Source organism: Palaemon carinicauda, chromosome 15 (assembly GCF_036898095.1).
Source record: "Palaemon carinicauda isolate YSFRI2023 chromosome 15, ASM3689809v2, whole genome shotgun sequence".
Classification (NCBI taxonomy): Eukaryota; Metazoa; Arthropoda; class Malacostraca; order Decapoda; family Palaemonidae; genus Palaemon; species Palaemon carinicauda.
In genome coordinates this window covers 62,367,607-62,381,406 of record NC_090739.1, presented here as the reverse complement: position 1 = coordinate 62,381,406, position 13,800 = coordinate 62,367,607, and the positions used below count along the sequence as shown (strand labels likewise).

The following is a 13,800-nucleotide window of genomic DNA, read 5'->3' as shown; positions in this document are numbered from 1 at the left end:
CAGTACCATGTTGGTGATGACTTTCATTACACCGCCAGCTATATATGTTGTCTTATACGACAATAACACTGTACTGTATGTAAAAATGTCAAGGTTATTGATTTACATCAGTACTAAAGTTATGGTGGTTAATTCAACGGCAATTCTGTTGTAGAGGTAAAGTAGTTGATTTGAATTAATATAATTAAATTAAGATTATTTATTTAATATATTTATTAAATTATTTTTATTTATTGATGTAACAACAATCCTGTATAACACAAAACACAAAAGAGTAACAAACTGTTTGATTTTAACTGGGCTTTTAAATATTGTGTTGTATTATTTCTATGAAACTCTACTGATGTTCATATTGCTTCTTCTCCAGAAACCTGGTTTAATTGACACTTACCTGTAAAAAATCTTAAATTTTTCCATTTTCTTTTGCTTCAACATATTCATCCCATTGACATAGGAATAGAGCCATCTAGCAATAATTGGTAGCAAGCCAGGTTGCAGCGTTAGGTTGAATAGTTTTCAGTTTACTCAGTCTACTGGTGACAATCGTTACATGCTGCATGTGGAGATGTCTTTCCCTGGTTTAGTTTACAATTATTTTCTGGAATGTACTCAGGAATTATTTTTGGGAGATCATGTTCCACATTTCGTTGTTATATTGTGTTGGGGGCAATTTTATGATTTAAATAATCCTTATGAAGAGTGCGTTTCACTCTTGGTACCATTAATGCTATGATGATGATATTGACACAATTCCACCTTAAGATACTAAAGTAAGCATGTTTAAACAATATCGTTTTAATCTGGGAAATAGCATTTCGTATCATTAACACTTTTAACATTTTATGTTATTGTAGATGTTTCAGCCTAGTCCTTAGGTTGTATCACGTGATCACTCTGGATGACAATGTGTTTTTGTTGGCTTACAAGCTTGGTCACTAGTTTTTCATGGGTTTACTTTACTATGATAATTTCTTACTCATGTTTTTATTACCTTTACAAATCTAGTTGTAAATAAGACATAAACATTATATTAGATTCTCTGTATTTGCATTTCCATAAATATAGTCAGTGTATATGCCATCTATATTATGAGGCAAAAGACCAAGTTTAGTAGCTGGATCCTTATATCCCAACTCTTGGTAAAGTAAGTGTTTTTAAATATGTTTTAAATTTAGGAAATGGCATTTCTTATTGTAGATGCTCTGAGAGTTTTGTCAGTGGTGTGGTATTAGCTCAGCTGGTAGGTTATATCAGTTGTTCACTGGATAAACGGGCATTTTGGATCACCTACAAGTTTGGCCTCTAGTTCATCACGGGTTTACTTTAGTGTGATAATTTCTTTCATTCAGGTTTTTATTACCATGTGAGTCTGGTTGTTAAAGACTTAAAACATTATATTGGGTTTTTTGTATTTAGTTAAGAATTAAAGTTATTTTTCTAATTAATTTCATGAATAATCCTTGGCCGTTACATGTGCACAACACTAATTTTTCAGTTTTAAACAAGCTCAATTGTTAGGACTTAGCGCGTTAGAAAGCATACGATAAATTAACTTATCACGATATTTTGGTACGTTCTGATTCAATATTTTCATCAAAATTTTCAGAGACAGCTATTTCTCAACTATACAGAATATTCCTCTCAATTCCTTAATTTTGTGGTGTATGAGACCAATAACTTTTTTTGGGCTAGCTCAGAAATCAACTTAGCTTTAGATTAAGAGTAATATTTCAGGTATCATTTTACTGTATTTTCAGATTGATATTGCAGGCCAAATCAACTCAGTTACACTCCTATCCTTCAAGATTCAGAGTAACATTTCAGACCCAGTTTCACTCCTATCCTAAATGCTCAAGTGATAACTAGGGAGTAATCTACACAATTCAGTAATGGCCAGAGCTCTGTTAGCTTTAGAGTTGGCTAAACACATAAGCGAATTACAAGCATTATCGATCTAGTAGACTAGGGAACACAATATGATCTAGTCTCTTTGACCTTCCTTCAAGGCCAAAAAGGACTTTAAGATTAAGTCTGCCTCAGTTATTTTTCACATCCCTTCACTAACACTGGATGAAGAAAGTTCAGTAGAAAATAGTTCTCTTTGTCCAGTAAGAGCTGCACAATTGTATTTCAACAAACTAAAGGTAGTAGAGGTAGTGGGCTGAGCATCCCTAATTACCCTCGAAACAAAATGTTCTGGCATTCTTTGTTAAAAACTCAGTCACAGGCACACAAGGAATTTTTTGTAGATTCCTGTCTGAAAATTTTTTAGCAGTATCTCAATGGTGTACCAAGTCGTTCTCAAAAAGTTATCTTGAAAAGGCAATCTACAGTACAGGACTGTAGTTTTGATAACAACAATCTGGAACTACCAAAGTAACCTAGACCAGGGCATTAACCCTTAACTTCATTGCATTACTTTTACTGAAATTTATCCCTCTTTCTTTTAATTATGCCCCACCTCCATTAGTGTATGGGAGTCAGCAATCTGAACATCAGGGGAGATTTTATAATGAATAGAATTTTGATAATACAATTTCTTTTTCTATATTCACCTGCTGTTCATATACATGCCCACCTCCCCCTCTATCAAGAGGAGCGATAATGTCAACTTCAAAATTGAAGCCTAGTCTACCTAACACTGCAACCTAGGCTACCTATAACTTATCACAAGAGGTTACTTTCCTTGTTTAAAGACATGTATTTGTTGAAGCGAAAAAAAAAAAAATGGGAAAATTTTACTGGTAAGCATTAATTGAACCGGGCTTCTGAAGAAGAAATAGGAACATCAGGTGAGTATGAGAATAATTCAAATTCCATGTTAATAGATAGAAACAAACAAAGTCTGCCTTTCAGTTTTGTTGAGAAAGATGTCCATCACTGTTATGAAAACTAAGTTTCAACCTAAAAATTTGGTGTCCGGATTAAATTGCTTATCTGGTCCACTTATTATAATAGGATATTTTGTGTTGAAATTATATTGTCCAATAAATTACATTTATATGTTTTTAATGATTTTATGTACTAAACATTAAATTTAATTTTAGTAAACATATTGCTAAAGGATTTATCAATGAACATTATATACTTTGCCATTTACTGTTTCTTGGGGTCGAAGAAGAAGAGTCGATGACGATTCATTGTTTATTAATCAGATACCCAGATTACAAGTGCCTGCAACAGGCTCCGCACGTCTTTATAAATGCGCGGGAAAACATATCGTACACACGGATCCCACATGCCCCTCCAAGATTGACATGTAATAATTACAACAATTACACTGCAATCTGATAATTATCAAATGGGGTAAATCAGTAACAAAACAGATAGGATGCACAATGTAGCATCTAGCTACACAAAAATAATCAGAGTAAATAAATCAATAATCGCTTAATAAAAATGGGTCAAATTGGCATAATAGAAATGGATCAACTGCATACTGCAAACATAGCCATACAAGAAAAAATTAAAACATTCACAGAACAAAGCAATGTGAGCAACACTATCAGATGTATAGTATAGCATGAATTTTCAATAATTCTTTAAAAAAAAAAAAAAAAAAAAAATCCATAATAACACGTGGACAAGGAAATCATCTATTTATAGGCTAGCAGTACACAAAAGCAATGACAATTACATATTATTTAACAAATTCAGTGAGCCAGCCAGGTTCTTTCCTGGAGCGTTGCGGTCTCGTAGCACGGGGTAGACTGGGTGTGGGGGAGCTAGACCTGGGCGGGCTCTCACTGCTGCTGTCAGCTGGTGTGGTGCTAGGGGTTGGGTCAGACGGTGGGCTGGGCGTGGGACAAGCTATCTGTCCCTTTAAATGTTTTCTGTTGCGCAATGATAACCTTCCACTCCCGTCAAGCCTTACTGTGTACTGCCGGTATGGGTGATGGGAGATGATGACACCTGATCTGTCCCACCTTTTAGTCCCGGGATCTTGAATCCTAACCTGGGTGCCCTCATGCAATGGAGTCATGTTGCAAGAGCGTTGTCTTGGTGATTGGGGAAATCTGTCACTAGATGATGCCATCAATATTTCCCGCTGTCGAAGGGTTCTTCTCCAGTGGCGATCTACCTTATACTGCTGTCTTGCTGTAGGAACACCATCACGAAGTGCTCTTCCTGTTGCTAGTTGAGCTGGTGACTTGCCTATCTCTCTAAAGGGCGTATTCAGGTATTGCAGCATTGCCTGTGTGCACCTGTCGTTGTCCAAACTACCGTTGGCCCCCGTGTTCGAGCGGATGATTCTTTTGGCGGATTTCACAGCAGCCTCTGCCCTCCCATTTGACTGCGGATAATGAGCAGATGAAAGGCGGACAGTAACCCTCCATTTCTTAAGAAAGTCCATCATCTCCTCTCTAGCCAAGTTAGTGCCTCCATCAGTGGAGAGTTGCTCGGGAGCCCCCCACCTGGAAAAGTAGCCACGTAGTTTCGCTATAATTTTGTTGGAACCAGTTCCCTTGGGGAAATGCGCTATTTCTAGCCAACCCGTCAGTCTGTCAGCGTAGGCCAAATAAACTTGTCCTTCGAGTTGAAAGAGATCAGCCACCGTCTGCTGGAAGGGGTACTCAGGGAGAGGGGTAACAATCATGACTTCTGGCGGTGAAGAGGGCGTGTGCAGGTTGCAGACATCACAGGAAGCTCGGCATTGTTCCAGGTCGCCTGCTATTCCAGGCCAATACACGGTTGCTCTTGCACGACGTAACATCGAATCTAGCCCTTGATGGCTGGCATGCAGGTTCCTTGCTACTTTATTACGTAATGAGTCAGGTACCACTAATCTCACTGCCCCCTCCTCATGGGTATATGTCACCATACTTTGTGCAGCAGCCAACCTGTCCCTTACGCTGTAGAAGGGTCGAAGACACTGTAGTTCTTGGGATTTTTGCTTAGGCCAGTCCCCAGCACGGACTCTTGCAAGCAACAGCTGGTATACGGGATCATTATTTGCTGCGTCCATGACCATCTCTTCGTCCATTGTAATACCGTCATCTTGGCTTAATACAGCTACTGTTGCTGCTGCTACCGCCGCGGAGATATCTTCTTCTTGTATGGTGTCCTCCTTATCTGGGACTGCCATTAGGGAGGGGTACCGAGATAGAAAATCGGCTGCTGAATTCCACTTTCCTGGCAGGTACTTTATTGTGAACTTATATTGCAGTCTTTTCTTTAAGGCGGAATAACCTTGGGTTCACCACATCTGTGAGGGCCCTATCCCCCAAAAGCTTCACTAGTGGGCGGTGGTCTGTTACGATAATGAGGGAGGGGCATCCCAACAGAAACAATCTTGCTTTCTGTAGACACCAGGCCACTGCCAAAGCTTCTCCTTCCACTGCTGCGTATCCGGATTCGGCAGCAGACAGGTGACGACTCCCACACAGAGCCAGCCGCCAACCCCCTTTGCAACAAAAAGGGGTCTCTAGGGAGGTACAACCACAGTACTGTTGCAGGACAACGAAACCTATACCTTCCCTACTCCAATCTGTGATTACTGCTGTAGGCCTAGTCTTGTCGTAATACCGTAGTCCATCCTTTGCCAGCCAACAAATAATATCTTGAGCCTGTCGGAACTTGTGTTGCAGTTGTTCGTCCCAATATACCTTCTTTCCTGTAGATTTCTTCAGTAGTTCCCGGAAGGGCTCCATGAGGGGCGCGGTGACCAAAAAGGGTGCCAGCTGGTTGACGAAACCATACCAGGATCTGATATCCGTAACTGATGGTTGGGCTGGCATGGGAAAGTCTCTTATGGCAGCCAACCTTTCACTTGTAGGCTCATACGAGTCCCACCCCAGGTGAAAACCAACAAAGGTAGCCTCTCTCCTGCAAAATGAGAACTTTTCTGGTTTTAGGGTAATGCCTTTCTTCGCGCAGGTAGCCAGAAAATCAAAGGTGTGCCAAAAGGCTCCCTCAACACTTATGTCATGCAGAAGGGTGTCGTCTACACACTTGTACTTGCGAGGAATATCCATAATTGCGTCATCAAACTGTCGAGTGTAGGCATCGGAAGCTGCACAGTGGCCCATCGGGGTGCGACGATACTGGTACCTGCCCCATGGGGTTATGAAAGTTGTCAGTCTTCGGCTGTCCTCATCCAACTCCACCTGGTGGAAACCCCAGAACGCATCTGCAAGTCTTATAGCTTCGAACAGGTACACCAGATACTATATCAAAGGGTGCTGGTGTATGGTGCGTTTCCCTCTTGCAACATGCATTTAAGCGCTGATAATCCACTGTCCTCCTCGGGTGGCCATCCTTTTTGGCCACTACTACCATTCTGGCGCACCACTCTGTGGCCTCCCCCGGTGGTACTGGCTGGATGATGCCCCTACGTACGTCCTCCTCCAGCTGAGCCTTGACTTCATCTTCCCAGTGCTTTGGGACCGCTGCAGGTGTGTGGCAAGCATAGGGTATGGCCCCGGTGACGAGGTGGATGCGGTGGGGTGGGCCCTCCATAACTGGGAGGGGTGACTTGGAGGTGTTGAAGGTTGTCGCCGAAAAACGTTGGAGTAGCCAATCTTGAAGTAAGGGAACGTTTTCTTCCAGCGGGGGGAATGGTAACACTGTCGGACGTGAGAGATCCACCTCCTCTACTGTATCAACGGTGGCAACACTGGCGAGATGATAGGGGAACGTAGCTGGGACTAGACCCAACTCTTTACACATTGACAATGACAAGTATAAATTTGTTGCAGAATTCACGAAGAAAATCTCCTGCATAGAGGATCGACCATTTAATGATACACAACACTTAGTTGCCCCTAAACACTTCAAACGAATGCCTGCAACATCTCTCAGCGTCTGCTGCTTTTCAACTTTCGCGGGGTCGAGGTGCAGCAGCTGCAACAGCTCGCTGCCAGCGACGCAAACCTGGGCCCCCGTATCGGCAACGGCGGTGGTGGGTACACACTCCCTCCCCCCCGGCACTGACACTGATACATTTAATAACGGTTGTCCCGCAACGGCGGTAGATGCAATCACTACAGCACTAGATACTTCTGGCAGGACCTTACGTTTGCCCCTACAGCATTTCTTCAAATGCCCCACTTTCTGGCAATTATAACAAGTAACACCTTTGGCCAAACACGAATTCTTATCAGAGTGCGAACTGCCACAGTTGCCGCACCTCGTTGGCGGCGTACGATGCACAGCACGGTGGATAGTGGCGGCTGCACACTCCCCCTCCTCCGTGACATTGGCTGCCTCGACTGGCGGATAACTTGCAATTTGGCGGGAAATTTTCCCGCTCTCACCTACATCCCTAACCGCAGCTTCAAATGCTATGCACTGTGCCCTGAGGGCGTCTACGCTATCATACCTATGATAACTTTGAAAAATTTCTCTTTTAAGCACTAAATTATTCAACCCTACCATCACTTTACGCAATAGCATATATTCAGACAGATCGGAATTACACTGTGGGCACTCGAACTTGCAATCTAGAGCTAACTGAGAACACCTTTGAAAATACACATTGATAGGCTCATCCGTGGCCTGAACATCATTAAAGAATTCGCTCCATAGCACTGCTTGGTTGGATGACCGTAGTACTAGCTTTTCAACGCTATCTAATGCCTCCTTGGGGCTCACACATGACCATTGGGCCGCTGAGAACTTTGCATCTAAAGCTCTCTGTAGAGCTGGCACACACAGAAGACGGATGTGCATGACGGCCTCCAAACTAGGCCACCTGTTCAGGTGAATCCAGCACTCCATAGACCGCCTCCATGTCCTGAACGCCGCTGAAGACATTTCCACATCACACTTCTCAGGAGCTGAAGCATTGGACACCCGTGGCACTCCGGCTACCGGCAGGTTAGCCACCTGGGTTTGCAGTGCAGTGATAGCTCGTTGCTGGGACATAATGGTGTCGCGGGCCTGACGAAGTGACGGAGTTGCGATGGCCCTCCTGGAGGGCGTTGCAAGACGAGGTCTAATAGGTGGTGCCATCCTGATCTACGCTCCACAGGCGTAGGTTCATATCTCACTGCGCCATCTTGGGGTCGAAGAAGAAGAGTCGATGACGATTCATTGTTTATTAATCAGATACCCAGATTACAAGTGCCTGCAACAGGCTCCGCACGTCTTTATAAATGCGCGGGAAAACATATCGTACACACGGATCCCACACTGTTTAATATTATTGTTAGGTTAATTAGGCCACTGAGCTGAAACCCTTTTCTTTTTTAATTAGGCAATTACTGTACATGAAATATTTTTTTAACAGTACAGGATTGTGTTGTATTTAAAACATTTGGAGATTGGAATTTATGATTTGATTATCAAAATGCAGTTTTATTATTTTCACTGTGCCCCAAATTTTTATCCAAAGTTTTCTTCTTGTACTTAATTTCTTGTAAGGGAGAAGGAATGTTTAAAATTTAGGATGATGCAAGAACTGGTTAATTTTCAGTTATTCAAAGTTAGCAGTAAGTTATCAGTATTGCAATCATTGCTAAGTACAATACTTATTTCAGTTCTTTATGTGAAATTTCAGACCCTTTACTCCAGCTGTAGAATTTATTTTGGCTGCATGTTGGTTGAATAACCTTGTTCTCTTGTTGAGCAGGAAGGAAAAAGTGTGGTTATAGACAACACAAATCCAGACGTGGACAGTAGGCAGCGATACATCGCAGCCGCAAAGAAACTTAATGTTCCTATCAGATGTTTTCTCTTTAATGTGTCTAAAGATCAGTGTAGACATAATAATAAGGTATGGTTCACCTTTCATGTTTTTTTTAATGAACAAGCATAGTAATTAAGCTGAAAAGAGTTATAAAAACAAATTTTTTTTCCACCTTAGAACAGTGCTTTTCACACACTGATTTTGTGTTAACAATTATTAAGTAACATTTTAAACAAATAAATAATTATCAGATGCTTTTAATAAGAGAAAATCTGACTTGTCATAGTACTTATAAGTATTATGTGGCCTTAAACTTCAAGCTGAGGCATTTTGTTTCTGTTTACACTTACAGAGATTAAAAAAAGGGACTGAGAGCCAAATAACTTTTGTACTTTTTAAAGATTAACATAAACCATTGCTCTGAATGTAAATTAATTACAACTTGTTCCCAAAATGATGACTTTTGAAACCTAGACTATTTGTTTCTTACAAATAGATGTGCATCAGAATTACTTGAGGAAAAAAAATTATTGAAACTAGTTTAACTAATACAGTACACCCATACTTGTTGCATTTAAGCCAAACACTACTACTGGCACCTCCTTCAGATGTACGCTACAAGCTGAAGATCATTCTTTGTAGTTGTATAGTTGTGATGGCCATGACTTAGATATTTTTGGAAGATAAAGCAAGTTCTTTTTGTGTTGACCTTGTCACCGTAATGATAGAATAAGTTGTTGTGACATGTTGCCAATTTATTTAAAGCCAAGTTTTATTTACAAAAAAAAGGGAGAAAATTGAATAATGCTTCACACAGAGTAAACAGTAAATTAGTGTGTATACAAAAAACTTTGAACCAGAATCTTATGTAAGAGAGGTCAGATAATAATCTTCTCTCTCTGCTTTCAGTATCGGACCTTCAGCGGTGCAAACCATGAGAACATCAGTGATATGGTCTACAATATGTATAAGTAAGTTCTTGCTGGTTTGGCTTGGAATATTTACTACCACTAAAGAAGAAAAAAGATGTTTGTCTATTAACAGAAACAGAATTTTAATAATTTTTTTACAGTATTTCTATACTCATATGATGCTCACAGTGCATCTCTCTTGAAGCTTGGTTATACAGTATGGACATTAACCCCTAAAACTAAAAGTTTTCCATTAGCTATTCTTCTAATAGACTTGGGGCTCTAGTAAAGCAATGAGACAATCTAGTGGCTAATGGCAATAATAATGACTTGGGCAAGCTGTAACATCATTGTTTTTCAATCTTGAAGTCAAAACTATTCTCTTGTCCTCTTGATGCCACTAGTCAGTGGAGAGGAGGATGGCCATATATAAGCGAGTATAGATAATGAATTTTATAAAAAAAATTTTATTTCTATGAAACTCTCCTAATGTTCATACAGTATTACTGATGCCCACACACCAATGGAGGTGGGTCACCATTAAAGGAAATAGATAGGTCATTTGCAGCTTTCAAGTAATAAATTAATTAATACCCTTTACTCTCTTAGTAACAACTGTTTCGAATTAAAGTTTAAAACTCAAAAAACTCTAGATTGTTTTCCATAAATATTACTTTATCACCTTATTACTTATTTATATAAACCCCACAACACTAAAGTTTAGAATAAAAAGAAAAAATTGAATTAAACCCAAAAATTATATTAGATCACATCACCACCTAAAGTCCAGCATTGTTGACTAGTTAACCAGGAGTGTTAAGCAAATGCTGACTAGGTATGCCATTGAGCTACTGCTAAAACTCTTTCTAAAGATTTCTGCTAAAAATAAGAGCTGCAGCTGCAATTCCAATATGAACCTTAACCTTCAAGTCTTTCATTAGACTTCGATCCAGTTGTTTGTGAGCATTCATGACCAAACTTTTAATAAGAAAGAATAATGTATGTTTTAATAGAGGACGTTTTGGAATTCTAATTTCCCGAAAAGAAAATAGGAAACATTACTTCTAATGCTTGTAGTCTTGAATTAGGCAAATAGGAATGTAAAAATATGCCCAATCTCCTTTTTTTTATTGCCCCCAGAACTGTGGCGTGGGTTTCTATCAAAAACTTTGCGAGAACTGTAAACTTGGTTCCAGACATCAAGAAGTGGTAACCAATCCCCTGACACTTTGCAGGGAAGGACCGTCATAAAATTCCATGATAACATCTACGAGTCCAGTAGACAACTCTCCCGTAACGTCTACTAAGCGGAATCCTGATATCCTACCACTGGTACAAAAAGAATTCCTTAAGGAGACAATTTTAAAGTCGTAGAAGCTATTGGCATAAAGGGGAAAACATGGGTACCCCTAAATATTGACCTAAAAGTGTTACTTTGTGTCCCAGTACCCACTTGAGCAATCAACTTATCAATCCTACAGTATTTATATCTATTACATCACTCAAAGTAAGGGAAGAAATCATGTAATGTTTCTGCACATCAAACACTGTCCCAGCCAAAGAGGCACATACCTTTTCTTTTCACTTAGATTACAAAACACACAATAGCTGCTACAGCCACAGAAACCCTATTCAAAACAGTTTTATTTAAGTCGGATAACTATTCGAAAGTAAGATCCTAATCCTGATGTCCTGCAACTTCTCTTCTATAACATCTAATATCTAATCTAGAAGTATTTAAAAAATGCTTCCCACTAGTTGTCCACATACATCATCTCCAGTAAACCATGTCCATTTCTGTCATATTCTTGGAGTACATCCAGACCCTGATATGTACATCAAAGGTCAACGGATCCTATGTTTAAGTGAAGCTAGATTTAGGAATATTTGATTGCAGGCTCACATGGGTTCCGGGTTCCTCACTTGAAAGCCGTAAAAGTAAAATGTCTTGATTCTCTTAATCTTTTAAAAGTTTTGTCCCATACATCATGAGGGCAGACTGCAAAACTATTTTAAAGTTATACAAGGCCTTAATTGTTTTTAAAATTAGTTATGGGTATGGAATATGCTCCTCAGCCACCTCAAGCCAGTTAAATATTTTAGATTCTATACACCATACTGTTATCAGATTGGCCTCGGGAGCCTATAGAACTTCGCCTATCCCAAGCCTCCCTGTAGACGCTGGAGAATTACCTTTTGACCTTTACCAAAAGACTTCTGTTTTTTGCTACTGCTTTGCATTGCAAAGACTTCCTAATTCTTTAGCTTATTAGACTGTAAACCTTGTAAGGCATTGTAAATATTTTGAGTTGCACCCAAAATCTCCTCAACCTTATGGTTTTTGAGTTAAACTACTGTATTATTAAACAATCTTGATATACCTAAAAGGTGCTCCCATTTAAGATGTCATCAACCCCTCCATGGAAATTACAAGAGATATCTTTCTGCAAATACTTTGTTGGTATAAAAAAGAACGTGACTGATTTAGAAACCAGGATTCTTTTTATGGAACATGTTGAAGAACATGGGGAATTGACTATATATACTGATGGTTCCAAACCTGATGCTGGCGTTGGATTTGGAGTACATAGTGCTTTTAACTGTTGAGGTGCACTTGCTCTATTATCTTCTATAATTTCTGCCAAACAGTGTGGCATACTAACCGCCATTGGAAAAAATAGCATTGGAGGAGGAAGGCAATTTTACCACTTTTAGTGATGCATGGAGAGTCCTAAAGCTTTAGAAGTTTTTAATTCTAATAACGCTTTAGTTTCAAAGATTTTATAGTGGTTGCATATTATTGGACTAAGGTATAACTTCAATTTTGCTCGTTTCTGGTACACGTAGATGTATCTGGAAATGAGAAGGCAGATTTATTGGCAAAGAATGATGTAGCGGAGTTTCTACCGAGAAGGTATCCTATTCTATGTAATGATTTTTTACCTAGTATTAAGAATTTGTTTTGTAATAATTGGCAACAGCTTTGGTATAGTTTAGTTGGGAACAAAATGAGAGAAATAAATGTTATATCTCCTAAGAGGTATAGCATGATGCTCCAAAAGTGGGAGACTACTCTTTGTCGTCTCTGCATTGGTCACACAAGTTTCCGATGACTGGCTACCACCAGCCATATTGCGATGACTGTGTGGTACCCTTGACAGTGAGGCATGTGTTGACCAAATGCCACCCTTTTAGCACCATAAGAAATAGATATCTGTTTGAGGCTTGAGATGAGGATAGCAAGTTCATCCTGCCAAGATTCTTGAGCAGGATGTGTCTTACTGTGCTTATGGTATTTTTAGATTTATTCGCTATTTAAATCTTATAAGGACATCTTCGCATACATGGTTTTTAATTGAGTATACTTTTATTTTTTATTTATAACAAACTATATCGGTGTTATTGACCTTCAATGTCAGGATGCGAGAGAAATATAAATCAATCTATCTGTGTCTAGTAAACCAACTCGCAAATCACGCATTTAAAGATTTACTTTTATTAGTATCTATGGTGGAATCAAAGGAGATTACATTGTAATCTAAAATGGGATTAGATAATTGATTAGTCTTATATAAGTCAAAAGGGCAGGGTAGTTCAGAATTAGTGCATTTAAACAAAGACTTATCAGCCTTCCTTAAAGAAGCTGAAGAATGTTAAGAACTTTTGAAGCTCATCACTATCAAAACTAGACTCATTAGGGGCTGCCCTGCTTTAATCAACTAGCCTTGTCTTCTCTGGATTTTCTCGAGAATTAAAAGAAAGCTTTTTTTTTTTTACGAGTTGTACGTTTTATATAGTTGAGCAACCATATAAATATACTTTTCTATGAGAGGACAATGAGACCTTTGCACTCCCCAATGCTTTTTTTAAAATCACTATACTGACCCTAACACGAGACAGAATTTGAATGGTGATTGCCCAGAAACAATTTTCGTAGTAATTATTAAGAAATCCAGAAGACATTTCTAAAAGCACAAAAACCCCAAATAACCAAACAATCTAGAGTAAGTGGCCTACCAATCAAGCTGAGAACTATGCAAAAACTCAGAAGACAAAGACAGTATGACTTGCTCAAGCCAAGGTTATTGGCATTAGCCACTATGTCTCATTGCTTTACTAGAAACTCAGTCTATTGGAAAGAAATTTTTTTTTTCTAGTTTTAGGGGTAACTTCCAGAGAAAAGCAATAGGAACATCATGGGAGATTCATAGAATATTCTGAAAACAGGTGAACACAGTATGATGGAACTTTGATCATATA

At 39.3% G+C, this 13,800-nt stretch overlaps 1 protein-coding gene across 1 annotated transcript in view; it reads left to right on the top strand.

Moving 5' to 3' along the window:
- Positions 1-13,800, top strand: part of LOC137654633 (uncharacterized protein F21D5.5-like) — a 69,046-nt gene that overhangs the window by 54,510 nt on the left and 736 nt on the right. The window contains exons 9-10 of the mRNA XM_068388435.1: positions 8,573-8,716; positions 9,539-9,600. Of these exons, the coding sequence (XP_068244536.1) occupies positions 8,573-8,716; positions 9,539-9,600 (206 nt within the window). The remainder of the gene's footprint in view (positions 1-8,572; positions 8,717-9,538; positions 9,601-13,800) is intronic.